The sequence below is a fragment of the Phalacrocorax carbo genome, chromosome 16 (genome assembly GCF_963921805.1).
Source record: "Phalacrocorax carbo chromosome 16, bPhaCar2.1, whole genome shotgun sequence".
NCBI classification, from domain to species: domain Eukaryota; kingdom Metazoa; phylum Chordata; class Aves; order Suliformes; family Phalacrocoracidae; genus Phalacrocorax; species Phalacrocorax carbo.
The window spans coordinates 11,894,196-11,921,472 of record NC_087528.1 but is presented as its reverse complement, the minus strand read 5'-3'; the positions used below and the strand labels follow the sequence as shown (position 1 = coordinate 11,921,472).

Here is a 27,277-nt window from a genome sequence, read left to right as displayed (position 1 = left end):
CCCGCGCGCGGGGGCGGCGATGGCGGCCGTGGGCGAGCTCTCGCTGCGGGCGGCCATCGGCTTCAACGGTAGTGCGGGGGTCGGGGGGGGCGCACCCGGGGGCGGGGAGCGGGGTGTGGGGGCGCCGGGGGGCAGCGGTGGGGCAGGGGTTGCCAGCGGACAGGCTGAGGGGAGGGCCGGACCCGCGGGGGGCAGCCGGGGGGCAGCCGGGGGTCTCGGCTGGGGCCGTGGTGCTGCGGGGTGATGCGGGAGCAGCGGGGTCCCTCCTGCCCCCCTCGCCGCCTCCTCCTGCCCCCCTCGCCCAGCGCCCGAGAGAAGCGCGCAAAGTTAAGTATAGGAAAAGTTTGACCAAATTGTGGGATTATTGTTAATTTTTTTCTCATTACCCAGCTTACTAGAACGAGAAGAGCTTAACTGCAAAATAAAATTAAGTTGGGTTGCACAAAACACTCTCGTAATCACCCCTGTACCCGGGGATGGGGGCTAGGCGCCGGGGCTTCTCCCGCCGGCCGCCTCCTTGGGAAACGTGTGGCTTTGCAGCTATTTTGGGGCAGGCCTGGGTGGGCCGGTGGGGTGGCCCCCGTCAGCCCGCTCCTGGGGAGCCCTCTGTGCTGCCGGGCTCCGACCGCGGGGCCCGATCCGTCTCCTGGCAGCTGTAGGACGCACAGCGCCGTCCGAAACGTGTCAAGGTGACCCGTGGGTTTTACGTGGGGTTGCTCTGCTGAACGCCTTGGGGGGAGCTGGAAAGCTCTTGGGTTTGCCCTCATTGTGAGATAAAGCTTGGGGAGCAAGCGATTTCCCCTTAGGGAGTGCGATAAGCAAGGCCACCGGCGCGGAGCTGTTGGGGAGGGGTCAGCCTGCGCTTGGGACTTGGGGCAGGGGAGGGGAATTCGCCTGCAGCCCCCAGAACCGTTAAGATCCAGCAGATCTTTCCGTCCTTTCTCTTGCAGGGCACGTACCCTGTGGCCTCATCTGCCACCCTGATAAGGCGCACGTTCTCTATCCCCTGGGATGTACTGTAGTTATTCAAGACCTGGACAGCAAGAAACAGGCTTTTTTGCACGGCCACACCAATAATGTCTCCTGCGTCGTCGTGTCCAGGAACGGGGTGTACGTTGCTTCCGGACAAGTCACTTTCATCGGCTTCAAGGTGGATAATGCTTTAATTTTAACCGCATAATTTTGACCAAAGAAATTGGAGTTGGCTTGCCAGCGGAACCCTGGGGAAGGCAACACCTTTCGTTTATTTTTCCTTTTGTTGGAAAGCAAATGCCTACGGTGGGAGGATGTTGCAGAGGATGAGAAATTGTGGTTAGTCCGTTGCTGGATTTGCCTTTATGGTTTTGTAAAGTATTAAGCAGTCTCCCTAGGACTGAGTTAACTAGATTGAGGGATTTCTTAGTTCCGGTCCTTTTTACCCAAAGTGTTGTGGGCACGTGGCAGCCTAAATCTCATTAGACATTCATTAATAGATGGTGTTACATTTAAAGTGAGACCTGAGTTCCAGAGCTGCTTAGGACTTTCAAAAGCCCTTGACAGGTACCTATCAGCATTTTTAGACCTCTAAAGTTCTTTATGGTTTAATTTTTGCCTATTTGAAAAGACCCTGAGACGCCTGGAAGGAATCAAGTATTAGCATTTTCAGTATTTTAAAATCTAAGTCAAATGCTCAGTGTCTCACGGTAAATTTTGATTTTGAAATGAAGTAAAGCTACTCAGCCGGTAAGCTGGAATAACACTTATTACAGCACCTAATCTGAAGCGTATTCATGTCAGCGGAGCCCTGGGCTGGGTAGAAGCTAACCTTAAGCTGGGCTGCTTCTAACAACTTTCCTGCCAGAGGAAGTTGTTGGTTCTACTCCTGTGTGTTATATCTAATGCTCTGGCTTTGACCCCTTCCGCTTTGCACCGCAGGCAGACATCATTCTGTGGGATTTCCAGAAGAAGGAGTTGCTTGCTCGGCTGTCGCTGCATAAGGGTAAAGTGGAAGGACTAGCATTTTCTGCAAGCAGCCTTTATCTCGTGTCGCTGGGAGGCCAGGACGACGGCAGGTAACGATTCCCGCTTCTTGGCACAAGATTCCTGACGGGTTGTGGGGCATCGGAGGATGCTCTTAGGGAGCACTCGCTCCTCGCTCTCTGTCAGTCTGGCTCTTTCCCCTGTTGCCGTCTCTCCTCAGTGACCCAGCTCTGTCCGATGGGGAGCCCGGTGGGTACCGTGGGCAGAGCGCAGGGTATGGGGAAGCAGCTGAGGGAGAGGACGAGGGGAGCAGCTAGTTCTTAAGCTGGTGTCATCACCCAGAAACTTTATAGATCCTGCACAGCCCGCTGGCTTAGTGCACTGCCCTGAGGAAATATAACTTTGACAGAGGGCTTGCTTTGACACACAGACAAGTAAGAGGGGAATGAAAAGTGATTTTAAATCAGATTCTACGAGTGGCCTAAGACATGGTTTGAGTCTTGCTCAGCAGAAGGAATCTGGCAAATACATATACCCTGGCTTCAAGAGCAGGGGATGTAAACTGCAGTTCCACATGCTTGTAATAAGGTCTTTCTCGGGTAAAATCTCTACAAAGTTATTGTGTGTCCTGGTGGGAACAGACTGCAGGAAAATAGGTTTTGTTTTTTAGTATTTTCTTTTTAATTTGTCACAAGTAAAGTAGTTTGTCAAAAAGCAAAGCTATTTAAAGCCCCTCCTTCTCCTGCAGCGTGGTCGTGTGGCACGTCGGTAAGAGAGAGGCCGTCTGCGGGAGCCCTGCCTCGGCACGCAGTGCGGGGAGCGCGACCGTCGTCGTGTGCTCCAGCTGCAGAGACGAGGCGTTTGTTACTGCTGGAAAGTAAGGTTTTATTTAGGTGAAAGAAATGAGGGAAAGAACCCATGGACCTATTTCCTTTTACAAAGAGTCTTTACGTAAATACAAGGAAACTTAAGCAACTGTGTGCTCGTGTTTTTTTCTTTTTGCTCTGAATGGACCCACAAATATCCATCAGCTTGTCCCTTTAAGGCATTTCTGCTTGTTCTACAACAATACGTTTTCAAAGCAGCACACAGGGACCCGCACGTGCCACTTCTGGTCCTGATCGCAGGATTTTGTACTCAGTGTTCCCCATGTGGCATTTAAAATATTTAGTTGCCAGTGTTTACACAAGAAAAGCAGTCAGTGAGCGACTCTGAACAATAGTTAATTAATGTAGAAACAATGATATCTTGCAGGTCGTTGGATCATCTCCTCTCCTCACCAGATGCGATGTACAATTGGTCACTAGCTTGTAACAAAAGTTTGTACAAAAAGGCACATTCTGCGTGGATTTGAGACAGCCCCGTATATCTAGCCTGACATTTAAATGTGTTGAGGACCTGCACCTCCCTTTAAATCAGGGAAGGCTTTGGATGCTCTTGGCTGCAGTTGCACTTACAAGTGGTGGCCTTTGCAATTTTAACACTTTGTTAAATGTTAGAGTGACTGTGTGTAAAGGTTTTATATTGGCTCCTTTGTTGTCCGTTAAATTGTGCTAGAAAATAGTTGCAAATGTCCTGTATTGTTCATTTCCTGTTCTGGGAACTCAGATCTCCACAAACATGTCTCTTTGGGAAATGAAGCGCCAAGGTTGTTACATACTCCCCTGTAATCCTTGTACACGTTTTTGCTGAACCTTTAAGATTTTTGATTTACCTGGGAAAAGTTACCGTAACAGAGAGCAGAAAAGAGAGAGACTTAGTTCTGGCCTCTCTGATATTGTTCTTTTCCTCTTTATTAAAATTTCAGAATAATGTAGCCTGGTAAAGGCTTTTTAATTCTTCTAGTAGTGAAAAAAACCTGTGTGTTTCTGCATATCGGGTTTTGATCCCACTATATTCTTTCTTACAGTGGGACCATTCGAGTATGGGAACTGGATCTAGCAAATAGGAAAATCTGGCCGACTGAATGCCAGACAGGGCAACTGAGGAGAGTGATCACGTGTGTTAAGGTACATTTCAGCCAAACGATTTGGCTAAATTAAGAAACTCTCTACAGACTAGAGAAAAACCCCAAGCTTTTATAGTAATGCTAGAAATGCCAATTACAGCTGCGTGATGGCAGTCAAGTTACCAAGCGTTGGCTCATGGCAGATGGTCTCCCACCACTTCCATATCCTGGGAAAGAGTGTTTTGAATGCTTCTGAAGAGAGGCAGCATGTATTTAGTCACAGGCACTAGCACCAAGAGAATCTCGCTTTTGCTTCAAAATATTATCTAGATTTGTTTAGACAATGTCTTGCGTTCAGCAGTGTTACGGAGCTTTGAGTGTGACCGGACGAAAACATTGGCTGTATCCCCTCGGATTAAATCTTGGCAATGCACTGAAATAAAGCTATTCACGCAGCCCAGTGCTGGGCTTGGGACAAGTGTCTCTTTATCCAGACCATGATCTCTTTTTTTACGCTTTCCTATAGATGGCAGATGATGATAATTATTTTTATGTTGGCACATCAAGCGGTGATGTCCTGAAAGTGAATACAAACCACAACCTGATGACTGACTATGGGCCCCGGAAGGAGAAGTTCAGCTCGGTGAGTAGCAGCTCTGTGACTTGAATTTTCTTCCTTATCCTCCTCTTTGTTAGTAACTGAAAGTAGGGAAACCTCCAGGAGAACCATTGCAAAGCTGATGCGCAGACCAACCCTTTTTCTGTGCTGCTAGTTCTTTGTGTCTCAGTCTTGATCCTGAAGGCTGAGACCATTAGCTCAGCTTTGTTCACTTTCATTTGGCTTAGAATTTGGGTTTTACCTGAATCTCGTGTGTCATCCCACAGACTCTTTTTTATAATAAATCTGGTGAAAGTCATAAAAAGTGAAAAACGATCATAAAAATGGAGTAGTTAGTTCTGAGTTCTTTGTTTTCTTAGGAAGGTACTAGCTGGAGTGAGACAGAGGACATTCCTGGGAAGACTGGTAGAAGTGCTTATCTGAGCAGCTTTCCCACACTTACTCCTATAAGGTCCTATATTCAGATCTTACAGATTTGTTAAATTGTCTGGGCTGAAGTTTTCCAAGGCAGCTGTTTGCCACAGGAAGAGTATTCTGGAAGTGCTTCAAAACACTGCAACTGCTCTTAAAAAACCCCAACCCCCTGGATTTTTACGTTTGTTCCCCGTACCATTCCTCCCCCTTCCCTTCAGGAGGTCGTCTTTTTGAAATTCTGATTCTGCCAGCGATGAGGCAGGGGCCTTACTGGAAAAGGTGGTGTAGATAATATAATTAAAGAGTTTATTACAATGCATATGCACAACTGGGACAAAACAAGGTTGCCCAGGGTACGTTGATTCTATTGCTTTTAAACTTCCGAGTGTTTGACTTCATAACCCCAAAGTTCTTTTAACTTAGCTTTTTTTGTCTGTAATTGGGACTCATGGGTCTCTGTATGAGTATGCTCCGACGGGAGTACCTCCTGAATAGGGGGCTTTTGGCCTTTCATTGTACAAGAATTCTGCACGCAGGGAGCTGTAGTGATAAACAATCAGCACCAGCTAGTACGCTTGCTCTTGATTCCTCTTTATTTATTGCTATAAAAGACTTCTCGTAGCTTCTCGGTTTATACCCAATGGAGGGGTGATACCTAAGGAATTCAAACACTTCCGTGAAAAACTTTCTTGCGTTAGCTTGAATGTATTTTGCGATTCTATTAGAAACCAGGAAAATCAGTCAGCAGCAGGGGAAGCAATGCAGATGGAAGTACTGAATGTACTTGTTAGGGATGCCACGGGGAAGCTGTGCTACAAAGAAGCAGATCTTGTTTGAGGGCAAACACAAAAACTGTAAGAAAAATGCAGCAGTCAGCCCAAAGAAAGAGCTACTCCAGACTGCTTTCGCTAACCCTCCTGAACTTTGCTTGTACCAACACATGTACACACAAGCCATATGTGTGCCCGTTCAAAATGTAGTGTCTCTTGCGTGTGCCCATATCTCTGGGATAACTTGGAACCACTGAATTCTTTGAAATGTATTTCAAAGTTTATCTGTTACAGGAGGTTGGAGAAGTTATCACTCATTTTTCCCTCTTGCATTCATAGCATCGCAGAATGCCCTGAGCTGGGAGGGACCCACAAGGACCATCGAGCCCAGCTCCCGGCCCTGCACAGGACACCCCAAATTCACACCGTGTCTCTGAGGGCCTTGGCCAAGCGCTTCTGGAATATCGCCAGGCTGGTGCCGTGATGCCTCCCTGGGGAGCCTGTTCCAGGGCTCCACCACCCTCTGGGGGAAGGACCTTCCCCTAATGCCCAGCCTAACCCTCCCCTGGCACATCTCCCTGCCATTCCCTCGGGGCCTGGCGTTGGTCACCAGAGAGCAGAGACCAGCCCTGCCCCTCCTCCTCCCCTCGGGAGGGAGCTGCAGAGCGCCATGAGGGCTGCCCTCGGCCTCCTCTGCTCCAGCTGAACAAACCAAGGGGCTTCAGCCGCTCCTCGCACGGTTTCCCCTCTAAACCCTTCCCCAACTCCGTGGCCCTTCCCTGGACACTCTCCAGAAGCTTTATACCCCCAATGTCCTGCGGCGCCCAACGCTGCCCACAGCACTCGGGGTGAGGCCGCCCCAGCGCGGGGCAGAGCGGGACAATCCCCTCCCTCGCCTGGCTGCGATGCAGGGCTCGGTGCCCCCCAGGGCACGGCTGGCCCTCTTGGCTGCCAGGGCACACTGGGGGCTCGTGTTCAACTTGCCATCGAGCAGAGCCCCAGGCCCCTCCCTGCAGAGCTGCTCCCCAGCCCCTCGCTCCCCAGGCTGCCTGTGCAGCCAGGGCTGCCGTGCCTCAGGGGCAAAACCCAGCCCTTGTCCTTGTTAAACTCGATACGGTGGTAGTTGCCCAGCTCTCCAGCCTGCCCAGATCCCTCTGCCTGGCCTCTCTGCCCTTGAGAGTGTCAGGAGCTCCACCCAATTTTGTATCATCAGCAAACTTAATTAGCATTCCCTCCAGTCCTGCATCCAAGTCATTTATGAAGCGATTAAAGAGCACCGGCCCCAGGATGGATCCCTGCAGAACCCCGTAGTGACCAGCAACCAGCCCAATGTCACCCCGTTTGCTATAACCCCTTGGGCCCAAGCTGCCAGCCCATTGCTCACCCACTTGTAGGACGCATTGTAGGGTGCATTGCGGCGTAGGAATCTAAGTCATTTAATTCTGTGTACATATTAAGTGACAGGAGTGTATGTATTTTGTTTTCCTGAAGGAAATTGTAAGTTTGCTGAAGGTGCATACTCTTGTGGGTGTACCTGTACTGGAGGCCATTCAGCCAGACCTCCAGCAGTCACGCTGCAGGGTTTTGCATCCACACTGGGCCCACGTCCTGGTTGATCTCTGCTCTCTTATATGCCAAGGTCTTGATGATTGAATATCACCTCCTTTTTTAAATGCTTGCGTGCTTTGAGTCCGTCTACACCTAGCAGGATGCGTACCTTGCCCGGAGTAGCTGGCTGAAGCCACACAAGGTCCTGAACTCCCTCACCTTCAGGGTGCCAAATGCATTGGAAACATGACTTCACAAAAATATATTTCTGAGACCATCGCTAAAGAAGCGGTCAGATAAGGTCATTAGCAGGACATGGCGATATTTGGGGGTTGAAGGAGGGTCTAGGGCCTCTTAGAGAAAGGCAGAGGCTCAGAGCCAGACCACAGTCCAACCCGTACTGTGAGAGGTTTTCTCATAAGGCAAATCCTTGGAACCGCAGTTTGTGGCAGAGACCTCTGGAGCATTGTGAGCTCCAGCTGACATTGCTTCTGAGAGGGGAAAGCTGAAGAAAAAACAGGACCTTTGACTATGCAAGAGACTGACAAGATGTCAGGGAGAAGAGATCTGGAAGTGGACCTTGTCACAGCTGCCTGCCAGCCTTGTGGAGGAGACCAGAGCTGGTAGGCATTAATCTGACTTATGCTTTGTTTTATTAGTGTTAGGGACTGGCAGCTACCTAAGGCGTACCACTGGTCAGCTGGGGAGAAGGGAGAGAAACGGAGACATTCGCGTTCAGTGGAAATAACAAGTAGTCCTTCCAGTCTCCTCCTTTGCCCTGTTGCTTAAACCAGACATTTGTCTCTGAAGACAGGCTTTTCAGACACGTGCTTAACCCTGTCACCCCTTCTCCTCTTGCTTTCTTCCCCTCTGCCCTCACTCGTTCCAATGCAGTTTCCATACGCCCAAAATGGGAAATTCATCAGGGCAAACCTGTATTGTTGCAGGCAGTGAGAAGCTGCTGGTACATTTTTATCTCCAGCTACTGTCAGACCCACTCTCATACTTTCCAGTTCTCCCTTCCTAGCTCCGTACTGTGATTCCCTTTCCACCCACCCATCGCACATCTCTGCATACAAATAATACCTTGTCACTAGACTGTCAACAAGCCCTCACTGAACACACGTAACATCTAATGTTTTATGGCAGAAACTCCCAACTGTAGCATAGTCTTCAATGCTGAAGGAGGCATTTTGCAGATGTTTTTTCAAGTCAAAAGCACAGCATTTATCAAAACAAAAGTATTTGCATCCTTGTTTCTACACAATTTAGTACATCATATTGCTAACCCTAGAAGTGTTGATTTTTATTCCCCCCTCCGTAGAGCTGTGTGTATTTTACAAGACACCTTTTGTATCTTTCTTGAAAATGTACCATGTATTAGTACTTGTAACAGAAATTCTCACTTCTCTAGCCACGCAAAGCAAAGCTGCCGTATGTCTTGTTTCAGAAGGTAGGCACGACTGCTCCAAAGCCTGGCTTTTGAGACATGGCCTGCCTTTCCTAACCAGGCATTTCCCAGCTCCCCAGTGGGGAGGTTGGCCGTACATCCTCCAGTGGTGGAACCGTCCCAGCCTCCCTTCCCGTGGAACCGTTTTCATCACTTCATTGCAATTTTACCTGAGAAGATACATACTTGGGAACGAATGTTATCCTGTACCTCTGAAAACCTTGTTCACCAGTCACAGTGGGGAATTATGAGCCAATGGCACATCATGAAACTCTAAACCTGGAACCCACAGCACCCCACGCTGAGCATATCTTTAAAGAAAGAGGTTAGATACTGCTTGGGTGAGGAGAAGGTGTTTGTTGAAAATAAGTTTGGTCAACCTTAAAGGAACCTTGCCTTTAGATATGTAAGAATGTGTTTATTATATAGACATGATCTGAAGATGTCTTTGTTTCTGTTTTGAAGAGAGGAGTGGCACAATAGTTCGCTGGTATGATGAAACAACTTGTTTTCCATCTATATGGAGTTAAGTGCCTTCCTGTACGTCTGTAAATACTGGAATAAACAGCAAAATTAATTTTTATCCCCATCGCAGGCTTGAGGAGCTATAAGGCACCCGCTGAGCTGCCAAGTGGGATGTACGACTGCAAATCCATTTTCAGAAATAGTTGGAGTGATTTGCATTGTAAAAAAAAAAAATATATTTAAAGGAGGAGCACCGGAAGAGTTCACAGAACGCTCAAGAGCTTTGCGAGAGATCAGAATGGGACAAAGAGCAAGTATCCCTGCAGGGAGGGACTGGGCAGGCTGGATTTTTGTTGGTGTTTTTGTTTATAATCATACTTCAAAGCAGTGGTTTCTTTTTGTAATAAGTAAATAATGAATGGTGATATTTTTAACCTCCTACATTAGACTCTGCATTTCATCTACAAGAGGACTGGCAGTATATAAAATAGAGTATTCATCACATCGTTAACATGAACTGCTTGACTCCATGAATAACGAGTGCAACTTGCAAAGCTATCTGTTTGCTCCTGGTGAGTCAAAGAACAGATTGGACAAGAAAGAAGCACAGTTGTCAAGTTAAGGTTGAAATCAAACTCTGATGATTTTTAGAGCCTGGCAATGAATCCTCGACACTGTAAGGGTTTTTTTCTGTCTTAATAATACCCACTTCCCTCTCAAATTGAAGAACTGAAGAGGATACCTTGGAAAAATCAAAGCAGTCTTGGCAGTGCTGCAAAAACCTTAATTTATTAGCAAGTAGCAGGGAGCTGTAATCAGATAAACTACGTAGTCATAGGTTTGATTTCTAATGCCGCCACCTGCCATAATGCTAAACCCAAAGGGCATTTGAGGTGGAAGGCTTTTACAGGAAAAACTGCAAAACAGTACATCAAACGAGAGCTGATGGGCCTGTGATAAGAGGGGACTCGCAAAATGCTGCCAACACCTCATAGGAAATTTTTAAAAACATTGTTCAGAAACCGTGCTGCTTGTGGATCGTATTCCTGATTAGAAAGAATCCCTTTGTTCTCGTGCTTTCGCTAAGAATATTTGCATGAAAGCTGGCCTCCTGCCTGGTAGCGTTGCGATAGCGTGGCATGAAATCCTCTCTGGAGGTTGTGTTTTTCCCAGCGATCAGTCCTGATACTACAGGAGACTGTGGACAGGCTACCGGTGGAGACACGCTAATGAAGAAACTCAGTGTGAATAAATTACAACTCGGGGAAAATTCTTTACAATTTTTTTTTTTCCTGCAATCCATATTTATTTGATCCTGAAGTTAAATAGTCCTTAAGCCGATGCGTGGGTAGGTGCAAGGCTGCCTGGAATGCCAGCACTGGAACGCGCAGTTACGTATGTGGTGGGGTTTTTTTCCATCAAAAAGTGTAAGCAAGACTTTAAAAACAACAAATTGCTTCTATTTACTTTGATAAATGAACCGAAGTCACTTTTCCAAATCCATCAGACCTTGTCTGTGGCTTCTGCAACATCCTTTCTGGGTCAAAATAGCTCAGACGTCCATTTTGTTTTCTCTTCTTTCTTCGCTCCCTCTCTCCCATTCCTCAGAGCGTCAGTTCTTTCCACACAGAAGATCAACACTTCCTGGCTTTCATTCTTTTAAACACTCTGAAAGTGTTTAATCCTGAAAATTTACTGGGGTTAGTCCTGATTAATGCTTGAGAAGAACAGGAATGCTGGGTGGTGCTGCTTAGATGTCAAACTTTATCATAAAATGCTGACACCTGTAGTTTTTCAAAAATCACAAGCCAAGCGCATGACAGAGATTTCTTCCTGAAGAACAGATGCGGAATCATTCTGATTTGCCTCTTGCTTATTCATTGAGGACTCGCTCCTTCCTGCTTTCACAGCACTAATGCTAGAGGTGGGGCTATTTTTTTCCAGAAAAAAACTCCACCAGACAGACATTGTTATTTTCACATACTGGCTCTATGATCTCGGGCTTAAAGGACAAAAATGTTAATATTGTGAAAATGCCGGTCCGATCACAACAGCTGGCAATACTGCTTGTTAGCCCACGCGGTGGCAGGTGTCGCTGGAGCCTGTATTGCAACTTCAAATGTCGCGCTCGACGGGCTCCTTACAAGCCGCGGGGAGCCTGGAGCGGCTCCCGGCTGGCCTCTCCGATTTGGAACGAGTGACGGCGGTGGGGTTCTGCCCTCTTGGTGGGAGTGGAGGTGCCTCTTGTACGCGCCTGCTTCGTGACGGAGCTTAGCTTTCGGTCCAAGTTTTGATGGCATAAAGCTCCTTTATTCCCTTTTCCTTTCCATTTCATTCATGCGTAGGTTCCCCCAGGCTAAGAGGGATATTCTTCTCAGTAAGACCATCAGGATTTCGCCCCTCTTGCAGCCTATCTTGGAGCCTCTCAGAGATTTTCAAGAATTGATCTGTTGTCTTGTGTACGGAAGAGTAATATTACTTCACAGGTAGCAGAACTGAAGCAGAGACTGATTTTTCTTCTAATTGAAATTTTGTGACAATTTTGAGGACTGCTTTCATTTATTTGCTTGTTTGTTCATTTTGTTGTGGTTAGGTTTTTACTGTGGCCTGGTACTTTATCCACCGAAAAGCATTTCTCCTTTTTCTAATGGCTGACCTCCTGTTGATCTGCTCACCTCAGTAAATAGCAGAGACCCGTGCTGATGGCAGGCTGACTAATTTCCAAAGCTTTTCTGCGACAAATGTGTTTTGTTACTAATAGGTAGGAGATGGGATTGCGTCTTTCGGACAGGGAGAGAGGCCTGGGACACAGAGGATCTGTCCTAAAAGGAGCTGTAGGAAAGGATGCTTAGGCCGAGCTTTACCCTCTGCTGTTGTCAGAGAACCAGAGGAAGGAAAAGTGGAGGCACTAATATAAAGCGTGTGTATTGCTTGCCGGAACAAGGCAAGGATATGTAGGCTCGTATGTGGTCCCAGCTGCCCTGAAGGATCCGTGATGTTGCTGTTCGCTTGGTCCTCATACTGTGTTAGTTAACATATACCTGCAATTAATAACTCTTTTCTCCCTTCTCCCTCTAGAGGGTCACTCTTTAGCCTAGGTCAGTCAAGGAATACTGAAAAAGCCATGTATGAGTGTCATAAGGACTGCCATTGGGAGCGAGATGGAGACTCCGTTGTGCTATTCAGCATGGCTGCAGCAATAAACAGACTCTGCTTCCATCCAATTGTGTTTTAATCCTGTTTTCTCCTAGGGAGTCACAGCTTTGCTTTTGCTGAAGACAGGAGATTTAATAGTCGGCACCGGAGGAGGGATTGTAGCTCTCTGTAAAGGCTCAAACTACAAAGTAATGAAGTGAGTTTGTAGATGGGAGAATCAGGAGGGTGGAGGTGACAGTTCCCCCAAAGGGTCAGCGGATAAGAGCCAACCATTTCTACATAAAGGCATAAACCAAATAAAGCTGGGTTTTTCAATCCCGCAGACCAAACAGACAGTGTGGTTCCAGCGTAATGAAGTTGAAGCAGACTGAAAATTACTGCACGCGTTTGCACAGCAGTGAATTGCCCTACTCCTTGTTCATTTTAAATAACCAGTGTTTCCTTTTAGGCATTAGGAGTCAGATCCTAAACTGATGCAAAGCGAGGCAGGTTTGTTGAAATCAATAAAACTATGCTTATTTACACCAGCTGAGAAAGAGTAGTATCTGCTGTCTAAAAAAGGGTTTGTTGGAGGACATGGGATTGTAAAGGAGGGCTCCGCTAATTTTATAGGCATGTGTCTGGAGGGGCTGGAGTACATGCAAGGCTTTATTCTGCATACAAAATAGAAAGCTGCAAGCGGCATTTCCCCACATGCGATTTGAAAATTGGGCTCGCAGCTATTAATTTTGCATTGTTTGTGTAGCCAACTTAAGCGTATGGTTCTGCCAGCTTAGCTTTGTACAACTAAAACTATTCCCAGAAGATCTAAACTCTCTGGAAATATTCTTGAATATGGGATATTTAAGTGCACTTGAGCAAGAATATCAACAAAGATGCTGTTACCTTAGGCCCTGGTCCAGAAAACCAAGTCTCCAAAGCGCTGCCTTTGCAAGCCTTGGCAGAGCAGCAGGTGGGACAGGCAGGATCATATGAAGTATTAACATGTGACTGGGAATGAAATGTTAGTCCTGACCATGTTCTTGCACGTTGATAGCACAGCCTGGTTATGGAGCTTTTTTGGGGAGAGGGGAAAGTCAAGACTCTGTAAAGTCAGGGGAAAAAGGAAGCTAGGAAATAAGTACCTTGAGGTCAATGTCAGGCCAAAACTCTGCTTTGTCTTAACAGGAAAATTCAAGTTCAAGGTGCTGTCACTTCCCTGACAAGCAGAGGTCAGGGTCACCAGTTCTTTGTAGGGACAAACGAGTGCCAGATTTATCGAGTTAACTACACTGCGTTTAAAGAGGAGCTGGTTGCTGCCTGCCATAACGAAGCCGTCCACGACATCGTTTTTCCTTTGTGAGTATAACTGGCTGGGATGCTTCTGGCTGGCAAAGTTTGAGTAAGCTGCCAGTAAGGCCAGGATGCCTACGTCAACACCTTGTAACCCCCAGGAACCCAAAGCCTACCAACAGGAACAGTGTGGCCAGCGGGAGCCGGGCAGGGATGGGACCCCTGTGCTCGGCACTGGCGAGGCCCCACCTCGAATGCTGGGCTCAGGTTTGGGCCCCTCGGGACAAGAAGGGCCTTGAGGGGCTGGAGCGTGTCCAGAGAAGGGCAGCGGGGCTGGGGCAGGGTCTGGAGCACAAGTGTGCTGGGGGGCGGCTGAAGGGGCTGGGGGGGTTTAGCCTGGAGAAGGGGGGGCTGAGGGGAGCCCTTCTCGCTCTCTGCAGCTGCCTGAGAGGGGCTGGAGTGAGGGGGGGGTCGGTCTCTGCTCCCAAGTCACCAGGGACAGGGCGAGAGGGAACGGCCTCAAGCTGCGTCAGGGGAGGTTTAGGTTGGAGATGAGGGAAAATGCCTTCCCTGCCAGAGCGGTCAGGGATTGGCACAGGCTGCCCAGGGAGGTGGGGGGGTCACCGTCCCTGGGGGTGAGCAAAACACCGTGTAGACGTGTCACTTCAGGGCATGGTTTAGGAGGCCTGGGGGTGTTGGGTTGGAGGTTGGACTTGATGATCCTAGAGGTCTTTTCCAACCTTATGGGATGATTTATACAGGCAATGCCCTCACCTAGCAGTGAAATGCAAGGGAGCGGCTGCCTGAAAGCAGGAGGCAGCAGTTCAGTTTGAGAATTGGAAAAATCATCAATCTACAGAAAGAATTCTAAATAAAAAAACTCGAATTGCTTATGTTTGGGTAACGGCAGCGATGGTAACCTCCCCTGCTCTCCTAGGGCTGGTGCTCTGAGACTCGGGGCTCTCAGTCTGCCAGCAGCGTGACTCCTGGAACTCTGCATCTGCCTACCCTCTTGCAGCTCAAGCTTGTAGAGGTGTCAGCTTTCCTACTCACCTCTAACATCACCTGAAACCTGACTAACAGAGCTGTTCAAAGAGGCTTTTCGAGTCTCTCAGCCTCACTTACGATTTCATGTTTGACAATATGGCACGTTATATTAAATTCTAGGCTTGTAACGAGAGAAGCTGGGTACACCGGCGTGTATTCTGTCTGCTTTTGTCTGGCGAACAGACAGCAAGCGTTCCCTCTTCCTCTAGAGTAGGATCGTGATACTTTATTTAAAAAAACAACCCACAATGGGTTAGTTGTTTCCTCTGCAGAGAGAGGACGGGAGTTTGATCCCAATGAGGTTTTATTTTTGCCATGTTGTTATTGCCTCACTTCTTGACGCGGCACAAAGGATCAAATCTTATCAAGGTACAGCGAAGTGCCCAATACACGGGGCGCTCCTCCCTGCTTGTCACCAGCCTGAAAAATCCGCACCCTTCTCTTTAATGAGTAATAATTTGGAGCTTTAGGGTAATCAGATGTTAGTATACCTGACTGGTGCTTCTGTGTCACAGAGGTAGCTGGATGAGCTGGATTTAGTGATGACTGTAAGGACTTCAGGACTACAACCTTGCGTATATGTTTAAACTTCTTATCTGTTAACTGTTCTTGAACAGAGCTTGTCACTGGTTGGGAAATACAGGCTTAATTCCCTGTTCTGGCTTATTTGAGAATACTTCAATTGCTGATGTTATCCTGCTTTATAAAAGCACCTGTGCAAGCTGGGCTTGAAAGGGGCCACACTTTTGTTGTGCCAGTTTTCTCTGTCCTGGTTCATCTTTCCGGGCATTGATGGTGATGCTGAACAAAAGCTTGTGGTACCTTTCTAGATTTCACGTTCTGTCATGTCCCCAGGATGTGTGGTTTAGAGCTTATTTCAAAGCGTTCGGTCCCATAGCTTTTGAAATGCCGCAGGTCTTTTTTTATTCAAACACGTATAACAAGTATATTACGAACAGGCTTTTGCCATCGTTCCTATTGCCTTCAGCGATGTTGAATAGGAATCATCCAGTAAGCGAGATAAAAAATGACATCTTTACAATACGAGGCTGCTGTTTGTCCCTGATGTTAAATCTGGGCAGTGAGCACCTCTACACCCACTTTTCTGTCTATTATATACAACACGTGAAGTTGTTTGGAGATGGAAGATGGGAAATAAATGTCACAACTTCACCTAAAGTAGAAACTATTCTTTTAGTTTCACATTAATGTAACTGTTTCTTAAAATGAATGTTTGAATAGAAAACCAACCAAGGGAATTTTACGTGAAAAAGGTGATCCTATGAAAACGGCCTTTGTCTCAACCATGGTGATCCCTCTTGGGAAGACTACAGTTGCATGTTAGGAGCAGCTGAGCTTTGAAGGATGGTTTGGGATCTGACAAAGAAAGAGGCGTTTTCCGTATGCCCCTCCTCATTATCTGTCCTCCCTGAATTCCCCAGGGGAACTTCCGACTTGTTCGCTACCTGCTCCAAAAGTGATATTCGGGTCTGGCACACCCCAGAAAACAGGGAGCTCCTACGGATCGTCGTCCCCAACATGACCTGCCATGCCATAGAGTTTATGAGCGATGGCAGGAGCATCATTTCAGGTAACGATCAGTCCAGACCCGTGGTTGAGTCCAGTCTTCAAGTGTTGCTATACTTAATAAGCATCAGTATGTTAGACTGAAGAGAGGTTTAAATTGGGAATGGGTTTAAATTCAGTTCATTGCTTGACCCAAAGGCATTTTGCTGGCAGCTGGGGCAATGAACTTTGCTCCTGGCCTCCAGTATCCTGCTGCTGTAGTACAGTGTCTGTGGAAGGCAGGGTTTGGAGACCTTGCTTTGGGTGTGAATTCCAGCAATTCAGGACGCAGTTCAGTCCTATCCAAAAGACCTAATTCTAAAATATTAACCTTATTGCATGCAACAGGTTAACCTGTGATGTATGTAGACCACCTTTTGCATAAACCCTGCTGCCCATCGCCCCATGCAAATTGCTTACACAGGAACTACTGCAGTCCTAGAGCAGCGATGCCTTTCCCGCATTGTCACCAAACCAATCTGCCCATAGCCAGAACCAAAAGGAATTAAATTTCAATAATTTATTTGGGGCTGTAGCTCTGTGGGCTGACCTACAGTACAGTGGTTTTCACGTGTATACTGGTGATCTGACAGGAAGGTGGGCCTTATAAAGGAACTTAATGAAAAAATGGGTTCATTTGGAAAGGAAAGGGAGACAATAGTAGGAGGAAAGTCTGTGCGCCTGCGTAATCTGTTTCTTTTTATTCATCAGCTTGGAATGATGGGAAAATCCGCGCCTTCATGCCAGAGACTGGACGGCTGATGTACATGATTAACCATGCCCATAGCTTGGGAGTGACGGCGATCGCTGCTACCGGTGACTGCAAACGGATCATTAGTGGAGGAGGCGAAGGGCAGGTAATTTTTGCTTAAAAACCTGGAGCAGCTCTATGCTCTCATCGCAGGGCCTGCGAATCATCTCTAACTGCTTAGTCAGAAAGTGAGCTATTCTTAGCTTTCACTTGAGCAAAGGACCGAGCTTGAAAATGTGAGCCGTGGATATATGCAAATCTCTTGCTCTCAGAGGGCATAATGTAAAACAATACCCCGATTTCTTCTGGCATGGTTGTCTTGAAAATCCTTCTAATGCAGAATATGCTCTTAATCCTTTTTGTTCATTTGTCTCTCCCCTATATTTGGCTTATCAGCATTAGTCATTGTTTGCAAGGCTCCGTCTAACTGTGCTCTAGCACTGATTTGCTTTTTGTCATTGCTTTGGAAGTCTTAGTCCTGTCCAAACTGACCTGTACGAATTCACTTCACAGCACAAAGTTTACTTTATATCACTATGGTGACTATGGGGTAATTTTCTGGGATGGTACTATATGGTCTAGGTGATGGTGTTAATAAAAGACTCTAATAATGACTCAGTTCCTAATACAATTATGGAAACATTCCAACACAAATAGCAATAATTATCAGAAAATATGTTGTAGGCATCATACAATGTTGTTGTTCAACAGTTTTTTCAGGCCATAGAAAACAAACACCATGTACTGTGGCTACTGCATACACTTCACAGAGCTGTGGCCTTTTTCAGTCTGTAAAAGTGACACTCCTATTGTTTACATAATTTAAACACAGGGTGTTTATTTATGTTAAAGCTAAATAATCAGACTTGCAAAGCTCATGTTCGGTTTCTTGCCTTGCTTTGGACTTTCTCCCTGCAGTCTGGCAAGCACTCAGACCAGACATTTAATCATGCATGGATTCCTGACTGATTTAGCCGCTCTGTGCTTTGTTTGTGTACCCTGATCTCAAGCGTTCGGTGTGCCCGGCTGGAGATGGCATGGGAAGTCTTGATGAGTGAGGAATTGAATTTAGGTCTTCCAAATCTCAGGCTAATGTCCTAATCACTGACCCATCTTTCTGAATCACCCTGCACCTTGGCTCTCCTGTAGAGCAGTAACGGCAGCACTGCCTTGTCTCACTGCATAAAGACATTAGAGATGATGAGCTGCTTCAGCCCTTCACTGATAAAAGAACAGTTAAGTGCCTTGGATGATTAGCACTAGAGGATGCAGAAGATGGAGGACCTAGATTCCGTATCAACACACGGGCTCTGGTTAGTTGATCTCTGAATTGAAAAAGACAGCGGAGACAGAATTAAAGCTAAAGGTTGGTTAAGTGGAAATGAGAACTGCAGGGGAGCACTTCCAGTATTCATTCGGATCACAAAAAAAGCTGTTCGAAATGCTAATGGTTCTGTCAAAATCAATCTGAGAGCTGTGACTCTCAGGGTTGCTTAAGGGATCTGGATGCTTTGATCATTTAGCAAGTGGGAATTGGTCATCCGGATCCCACAGGTAACTCAGCATCAGACTTGAAAACGTGGAAGGTCAGTGCTCTCTGCTTTTGATGGCAGTGTCTAAATTTCTAAATTTTCACTAGGATTTGACCTTAGCGGAATGTAAAAGCAAATAGATATCATAAAGTCTGGCACTAGTGGGACAGTAAATGCAAGGTGTGAAGGATCGAGTCCTCAAAGCAGAAAGATCTTTCTTTGCTGTTACTGCCACTGGGAAAAGAGGTGCTTTCAGGCACATATTTCACATCAAAGATTTAGAAAGCTGTTTTGTATTTACTTACTGGCATTATATGTAGCAGAAATAGCAGGTAGCTTTTTTATATCCCATTTCAGAAACCTTGCTCTTTGATCTTTAAAGCACCGCTGGAAATATATCATGGACTAGATGCTTTTTGCTGATCAAGAGATGAGTAAACTGAAGCATGGGAGAGTGGGAACTTGGCAAAAACAAGGTCTGGGGTTAATGGTCAGGGATTCCTGAACCAAGTGGATCACATTCTCAAGAACTCGGTTCAGTTTTATGAGTCAGCTGCAGGAATAACCCACAGGAAAATGGAGACAGTCCACTGAAGCTGAGTTGCTGTATATGTTATAAGAAATGAGCTCAGGAAAGCCTTAGGCACCTCCTGAGCTCAGTCAGGACCAGGTGGTACAAAAGCAGATGTTTGTTGCTGCTTTCCAGGTGAGGGTCTGGGAGATTGGTGAGAGGACTCACAAACTGGGGGAAGTTCTGAAGGAGCACGTGTCTGCTGTGTCCTGCATTAAGATTAAGAAGAATGACCGAGAGTGTGTCACAGCCAGCCTTGATGGAACATGCATCATCTGGGATATTGTGTAAGGAGACAGATAAGTATTGCAGGGCACTTAAAGTGCTGGTAATGCCTCTCTGGGGTCACTGTGCCCTATTTGGGACACCACGTAGTGACGAGGAGGGGAAAAAGAGCATTAGGAAATAAAAACTACTAGAAAGAACAATCAAATTGGAGAATGTAGAACCTCCAATGCTAGAAACTTCTTAGAAAAGTTTAGGCAAACTTTCGTCTCAAGCTGTTTACTTGTATTGGGTCCTGCTTGGCCAAGGGGGTGGAGCAGGTGATTTCCTAAGTTTCCCACTAGCTCCATTTTCCAGCACTGTACGACTTGTGTTGAGCATTGCTGATCTGCAGACTTCCTGCACTGTGGTAAGGATAAGGGAATTTTTGCATAGTGAATAGCACCCAGAAAGCATGCGGGATTAAAAAATTTAACTTCATATGACAGCAGATCAAAAGTCTTACAAGGCTGCTGTGATGGGGAACAGAACTGATGACCCTAAAAGGCTTCATGAAACCCTGAACTCAGACCAATACCTGAAAATATCCGGGTAGAAAGAGAGGTCTGATGTATAGAGATATTTCAGGCAGTCAGAGTTCATTTTTTGACCCTACTGCTTTTTCTTGGTTTGGGGGTGTTTTGCAGGCGTTTCATAAGAAAACAGATGATTCTAGCCAACACCTTGTTCAAATGTGTGTGTTACCACCCCGAGGAGTACCAGATAATCACCAGTGGAACAGACAGAAGGGTAAGCAAAACTGCAGGAATTCTGTTTGCAGTAATTCCAAAACACAAATTCTGGCGCTTGTTACATGATGAAACCCCTGTACCTCCACAGAAGGTTGTGTTAGAGGGCAGTGCTGAAATCTGCGTGCTGTTCACGCACAGCTGAGCCCTCCTCTCTGGTCTGCTCTCTAGATTGGATACTGGGAAGTGTTTGACGGCTCTGCAATCAGAGAATTGGAAGGGTCTGTATCGGGTTCCATCAATGGGATGGACATCACATCAGATGGGGCATACTTTGTCACAGGTGAGTGGGTGGATGAAACTAGGAAAGAGGAGGTGATATTAAGAGCAGGGAAAGGAAGGCAATGAACCAAGGGTCTCAGTAAAGAAGGAAAAAACTAAAAGGAGGGGTCAGCTAAAGGGGAAAATAAAATGAATCACTGAAGAAAATTCCTTAGAAAAAGGCTGTGGTTCAGACTTGGAAGATGCTACGGTTCAGTCTTGCAAGACATAATGTAAAGGTGAAGACAAGGTTCAGATGTCTCCAAGGGACGAATACAGGGTTTCACCTTGCCCTGCTCCTCATTTAGTTCAGCAGTGCTTGCTGTGCACTTGAATGATCTGTTCAAGGGCCCTGCTCCAGCAGCCCGGCAGTCTCTGTTGGCTCGCAAGTGGGAATGACCCCAGGCTCCGTCCAGCCTCAGGCTCACATGTTCCCCACCGTCGTGACATCTCTTCTGGGAGCCTAGCACTAGCATAGATGGGCCATGGTATCGTGTGTAAGAACCGTAAGTTAAAACCCACAGATTCGTTGTCAGCACCAGTTCTTTCAGATTAACCCCTTAAACAAATGTTGGTTAAGAGCCTTTCAAAGGCCCCCCCCATACTATTGGTAGCACTTGCTGGCCGTAGCTCACTGTGGTCTACTGGTGCAGGTCCCGAGCACTCTGCTGGACGCTGACTCTCTACTTCAGTTGAGCAGAAGTAGTTTTTGCTGTAATGCCCCAGACAATGTGTTCCACTCTTCCTAAATCAAACGAATGCACAAGTATTCCCCTGCCTGGGATCTGGGAACAAACAGCAGCAGAACTCTGTGTAATCATTTGTTCTTCCTTTGTGCCCAATGCAGGTGGTGATGACCATCTGGTGAAGCTGTGGGACTATAATGAGGGTGCAGTGACTCATGTTGGAGTGGGCCACAGTGGCAACATCACCCGTCTCAAGATCTGCCCTGGGAACAAGTACATTGTGAGTGTGAGCGCAGATGGTGCCATCCTGCTCTGGAAATACCCAGCCTTGCACTAACAGCTGGCACCGGAGCTGCTAGGCCGCTACAGCCAGCCCTAGCGATGCTTTTCTCTTCCCAGTGAAGCTGTTTTAAAGCATTTGTGCTATTGGAGGAGGTACTATTTTTATACTCTCTGGTATGCACTTTCCAGATCCTTCAGATATCCTTTCTAACAGTGAATAAATAGGTCCGATCTTTTTCAGGGGAGCTAAGAATTTGCTGTTCCTTTTAGATTGGTTTGAAAGGATTCATCACTTCTGCAAATCATCTTGGCTGTTGTTGTAACACTTGCATGTTGTTACTGCCACCTTTCCGGTAGTCTCCTAGCGTAGTCTTACTTGTACGTCTGCTCATTTGGGGACTCTCTCTTGCTTTCACGTGGTCTCTCTCTTCCCTACCCCCTTTTGTCCATTCCTTTAATGAATAACTTGTTGTGTAAATTCAGTCTTCTGTGTTCATTTTAATTTGTCTGGTCCTGATTAAGGAAAAAGCCCTCAGCTCCAGCTCAGGCATTTAACTGGGAAGCTCTTTTGAGTCAAGCTTTTAAATCACTGTTCTCAAAGGAATACAAGGACGTTGGGGCTTCTTCATTTGCAGTGTCCAATTTAAAACTCTCTTCAGGGGCTTGGTTTTCAAGAGTGAGAACGCGAATGCAGTCATTTCTGAAAATGCCTGGATGTTTCCAGCTAGACACACTCAAATTCCTGGTCATCAGCCTAGTTTTTCAAACAGGCTCCAAATTTGCATGAAATATGTATTTTGTCTGAGAATGAGTACCCGGTATCATATCTAGTATTACAAGCAACAGCTCTCAAGATACTGTTTGTTTAAAGATCAGTGTAGGCAGCGAGCCTGTGAAGTGATGCAAGTGAAGGAAACATGCCTTTTGCAGGCATTGAAGGCCTGTGAGAATTCTGTCATAAATTAAAATGGTAGCAAAATCTTGCATTCCTTAATGTTAAGGCTTATAGATGTTTTAGTTAACTAAGATGATGTTTTAAAGGCAATGTCAGCTAGATACTCTCATACCTGTACTGGTAGTATTAGCTGTTCTGGTACACAACAGGGGATAGGAACTCAAAGGTATGATTGCTAATTATTCTTTATATGCCACTAAAGATGGTTACTGTTCATTACACAATAAGGGTGGATCCTTTTGGACTGGCTCGGAGGGCATCTGTGCACCCACGTTGTCCATCAAACAGTATGCAAGTCTTCTGGTTGAAATATCACTGCTCTCATCCAGGGAGTCTTTAGCAAAGGAATTAAGTCATTCCTTCCTCTTTTTCTTTGGAGACAAGACGATGCTATGCAGTGATAAACACTCCAGCAGGTTTTACAAGCTCTGCTCGCTGTGGTTTGGAAGGCAGGATCAAACCTCTGGAATGTGGGACAGACAGGCAAAACATTTGCGCTTGTGCTAGGAGGATGAAAACAGCAGTGAGCCTGTGAGAGCTAACCAGGCAGTCCCGAAGACCCCTGTCACCGCCAGCAACCCTTGCTTTCCGAGCTACAGGGTTTTGAGATGGAGATAACTGTCTGCCAGAGTCCCACCTCAGCAAAGCAATTCCTTTCCCTTCGGATCACACCAAACCTGTCATTACAGCTGGGAGGAGAATCCAAGTACCCATCGGGGAGCCAAAGTCCTGCTTTGCTGTGGCTGTTCCTGGGGTGTAAAGACCAAAGCCCTGCACACTCGTCCTGCACTAGCTGGTTCTTCACGGCTCGGAGGCAGCAAAGTGAGACAGGCTTTCCTGACTCACCTGGCCACCATCACCCACTGACTCTGGGGAAGACAGGAGCCGGCACTCTTAAGAGTAAAGGCTGGTAAACCACACTTTCTGTTTGTTACAGCCAGCCAGCAGGCTCTGGCCCTGTGTCTGTCACCTTATAGATCTGAAAACTGAGAGCGCAGACTCTTTGGAGAAGTCCTGTCCTGCCTATCTTTCTTTTCAGTGTGAAGCAGCATCACTTTATTGAAACCAGCCCAAATTTTAAGCACGGGTGTGGGCTGAATTCCCTTGCTGCAGCGTAGCCAGAGGCTGTAGGTCACTGCCCAGGGTGGTGGTTGGTACGCTCCAGCAGCAGCACCGCATTTCTCCTGTCCTATGGCACAGCGTGTGCACGGTGCTCCGTTAGACCGCCCGTCCTAGCGTCCACGCACAAAGCTGTGCCACCGTATCCTCGCTGCTCTAGGGGTAGGTCATCTGGGGCACTGCCCCACGTACTACAGGAGGAAATAGAGGCGATAACCACAGAGGCTGTGACTGCAAGTCTGGTAGCGCGTTTGGGAAAGATGGGCTGCCACGGCTGAGCCAGGGGCTGGCGAGCTCGCCTGCTTTCCAAGCTGTGCTCAGCTACGCGGCAGCTCAGCAGGTCTCGTTCCCCCAGCACAGCCTTGCACATCTGGCACATCTCGCACAAGCACTAAGAGCCATACATGCTCCTCACCAGCATGGTCGGGGTCCCCAGGGAGCCCCCGGAGCTTTACAAATGGATGTGACCTACATGAATAACGCCGGGAAGCAGATATGCAGGGCAACCTGCACTGCGCGTCCGCCAGAAGTCAGGTTGTGTTTGGAAGACATGAACCCCAGTCACAAATTTCCCCATTCCGCACTCGCCTGACGGCAGGCACATTGGATTTTACACCATGAATGTATTCATTACGCTATCATTAGTCATGAAGAACAGCCTGGTTAATAATGGAGATCTATAGCACTCGCACACAGAACCAGCCGTACCGAGCGCACTATTAGCATAAAGCAGTGGGGAGTTTCAGTGCCCCCCTCTTGGCCGAGGCAGAGGGAGCCAACGTTGCTCCAGTCGTACCAGCAAAAGCAAAGAGGTGTCCCTGGCAGAAGGCACATTTGCGTGCCCGTTGTGTGGGTTCCCGATACCTCTGCCCCTAGATCTAGCTGAATCCATCAGGAGCAGCCGGGGTGGGACAGAAATGCACGGGCACCGTGGTTGCACTGAGCTCCCTTACGCCGCCTTGATCGACTCCAGTGATGCTAAAGTGGAGTTAAATTCTGGTCCCTGTGGGCCTGGGGGAGGGAATGAAGGGAATGGCAGTGAAAATCAGGTGTGTACCGGGTTTTGGAAATGGCTTTATAATCTTTATTGTTAGGGGCAAAAAAAGAAACTTATGTTAAACACTTCAGTGATGTCTGACTTGGTGAGAGCAGTCGTCAGCTTTCTGGCACTGGGCCCTGAGAAGGGAGACCCAGGCTTCCAGCTGTGCCACCCGTTCACAGCACAATGCTGGGACCAGAGCCCCTCACCACCAGGAATTTGGCTTCCAGACCCCTGATGCCATTCCCCCTCCATGAGCTGCTTTCTCCTGTTCTCAGGCTGCAGGCACCGCTGACGTACACACCGCCCTGCAGAAAGGCTTGCACCCCCCTCCTTGCCTTCCTGCCCCAGCATAAAAGCTTCATAGTAAGGTTTTTTAACACAACAGCAGCCAAAGTTAAATTTTTTTTCTTGTTGATTTGCTCATCCCTCAGCACTTCAGGGTGTCTGCTTGCATGGAAACAAACACCCCGGTGCTCGTCCCAGCAGGGGCCCCAGCGCACGGCTGGGCTGGGCTGCTGCGCTGGGAGAGGGGGAGCCCAGCCCCGGGCTCAGCGAGGGCAACAAGCCCCTGGGGAATGCAGCTTACCCAGACCTTGCCAAGAAAGGTCACAGCACGGCCGACTAGCTGGCTATTGCAGGGCAAAGCCATTGTAGTGCCACAGCTCTAAACAACGGGCTTTTGGGTGAAGCTTAGCAGGAGACATCCCATCGATCTGTTGGCGACGAGCAAGGCATCTCCGCTCGCTCTCGGGGGCTTTGACCACCGCCCTGTGCTATCTCTAATTAGTCTGGACTTTGCAGGTCCTTTTAAGGGCTTGTCCACCTGCATCCTGACTGCTTTCCCGTTACCCGGGCTTTCCTCTCCGCCAGGTAGCGGGGCAGTAAGGGAGTGATAGCATCTGGCCCGGCTCTCCTGGCAGCTTCCAGGCCAGCCGGGCCAGGAGCTGAAGGCTGGCAGCGCCTGAGGCAGAGCGGTGTTTGCCAGACCTCCAAGAGAAGGCATCCTTCTCTGGTGCGTTCAGCGTCTCTGGCCAGCCGGGCCGCGGATCTGCTGGGAGCCCGGTGAGGAATTCCAGTGGCGCCTGGCCACAAGGGGTGGCTTCACGGAGAGCTTGCTGAGCGCTGTGTCCGTACGCTGCCCCGTGCCGGTGGCGGGGCTCTCGGGTTCTGGGAGCTCCCCTGGGAAAGGGGGAAACTGCTGCAGCCTGTGACAGCCTCGAGCACCTACGGCTTCCTCGTCCACCTGGATGCGCCTTCCCTGGGCACCGGCCCTTAGCTGAGTTCCTGGGGACTCGTTTAACACCAGGCCTGGACCAGCTCCCCATCCTTCCTCACAAACACGCCTCCCCTTGCATCCCGCTGGGTTTCTGCTGGTGCCCCTGGCCTGCCCCGTCCCCCGGAGCCGTGCTGCGTGCTCGAGGGGCGAGAGGAGCACCGGGGTCCTGCCTCCCAGCACCAAACTGGTGCTTTCCCAGCCCCCCAGCAAAAACATGAGGTTCCTGGTTGAGCAAACAAGGAGTTTGATTGTATGTAGCTCTGCGAGCTGGTTTTGTTTATCCTGGAGTTACCCAAGGTGCGAGGCTGGTTCCCACCCGAATCCTCTGAGCTCCCCCATGACACCTGGGAGAGCCCCAGGCGGTTTCCACAAGCGCAAGCCCTGCTCGCTGCTGGTGTATCGGGGCTCGGCTCTCCCTTCCCAGCCCCGGTTTCAGTGCCTGCTGCACAGATCACATCATCTTCTTCAGAGGGGATAATGGGTGAAAATAGCCCGGAGGTACCTGCTCAGTGAAGCAGCCAGGGACCATACATATGCATTAAAAACAAAGCAAAATTGCTGCAAACAAAGTGCAGGAGCTCCTGCAGCTCTGGGTTATCTGCCGGCCTTTCATGTTCAAAACCGATGGAGCGTGTTCATCGCTATTCATCAGCATGACGCGAGATCCCTGGAAAAGCAGCATTTACCTGCCTCCATGCTGTTCCTCCTCAAACATACTCCAAAAAGAAGCGCAGGACCCATCCATCTTTAATAGGGGTACTAAATAACTTAGTTTGCTCTCCATAATTTAATTATAGTTGCAGAGGGTGAATAAGGAGGTGTCTTCAGCAAGGGGAAGCTTTCTCTTTCTGCCTTGAGCCATAAAGTGGAATGTCACCATTAGATGGGGGGTTGCTGGTGTTTCTGTAATCGTCCTCCCAGTGACGATGTGATCCGATTATCAGCCCTTTTTTGCCAGCAGACCAGCATTACGGATTTCCTTGGGACTTAAAGAATCTCTTAAAAACCACCGCAGGCTTCGATCGCCCTTGCTCGCACCCAGAAAGCCCAGAAAGCGCTTGCCATTACCTAAGTCTGCAAAGCTCTGCGCCAACATTGCCACCCCGACCTGCCAGGTGCTCGGGCAGCGGTGCAGGCAGCGAGATGGGCGGTGGTGCCGGCAGCGGGACGGGCAGCAGGACGGGCAGCAGTGCCAGCAGAGAGATGGCAGTGGTGCAGGCAGGGAGATGGGTAGCAGTGCAGGCAGGGAGATGGGCGGTGGTGCCGGCAGCGGGACGGGCAGCAGGACGGGCAGCAGTGCCAGCAGAGAGATGGGCGGTGGTGCAGGCAGCGGGACGGGCAGCAGGACGGGCAGCAGTGCCAGCAGAGAGATGGGCGGTGGTGCAGGCAGCGGGATGGGCAGCAGGACGGGCAGCAGTGCCAGCAGAGAGATGGGCGGTGGTGCCGGCAGCGGGACGGGCAGCGGGACGGGCAGCAGTGCCAGCAGCGAGATGGGCGGTGGTGCAGGCAGCGGGACGGGCAGCAGGACGGGCAGCAGTGCCAGCAGCGAGATGGGCGGTGGTGCCGGCAGCGGGA

At 48.3% G+C, this 27,277-nt stretch overlaps 1 protein-coding gene across 1 annotated transcript; it reads left to right on the top strand.

Moving 5' to 3' along the window:
- The first annotated feature begins 5 nt into the window (after positions 1-5).
- CFAP52 (cilia and flagella associated protein 52) lies at positions 6-21,892 on the top strand. Its single transcript, XM_064467122.1, has 14 exons — positions 6-68; positions 951-1,150; positions 1,915-2,051; positions 2,708-2,836; positions 3,869-3,968; positions 4,434-4,550; positions 12,425-12,525; positions 13,497-13,667; positions 16,091-16,239; positions 16,926-17,071; positions 19,204-19,355; positions 19,980-20,082; positions 20,253-20,364; positions 21,190-21,892. Exons 1-14 carry the CDS (start codon positions 20-22, stop codon positions 21,363-21,365), a joined length of 1,842 nt encoding a protein of 613 aa, XP_064323192.1. The 5' UTR covers positions 6-19; the 3' UTR covers positions 21,366-21,892.
- The last annotated feature ends 5,385 nt before the right edge of the window (positions 21,893-27,277 follow it).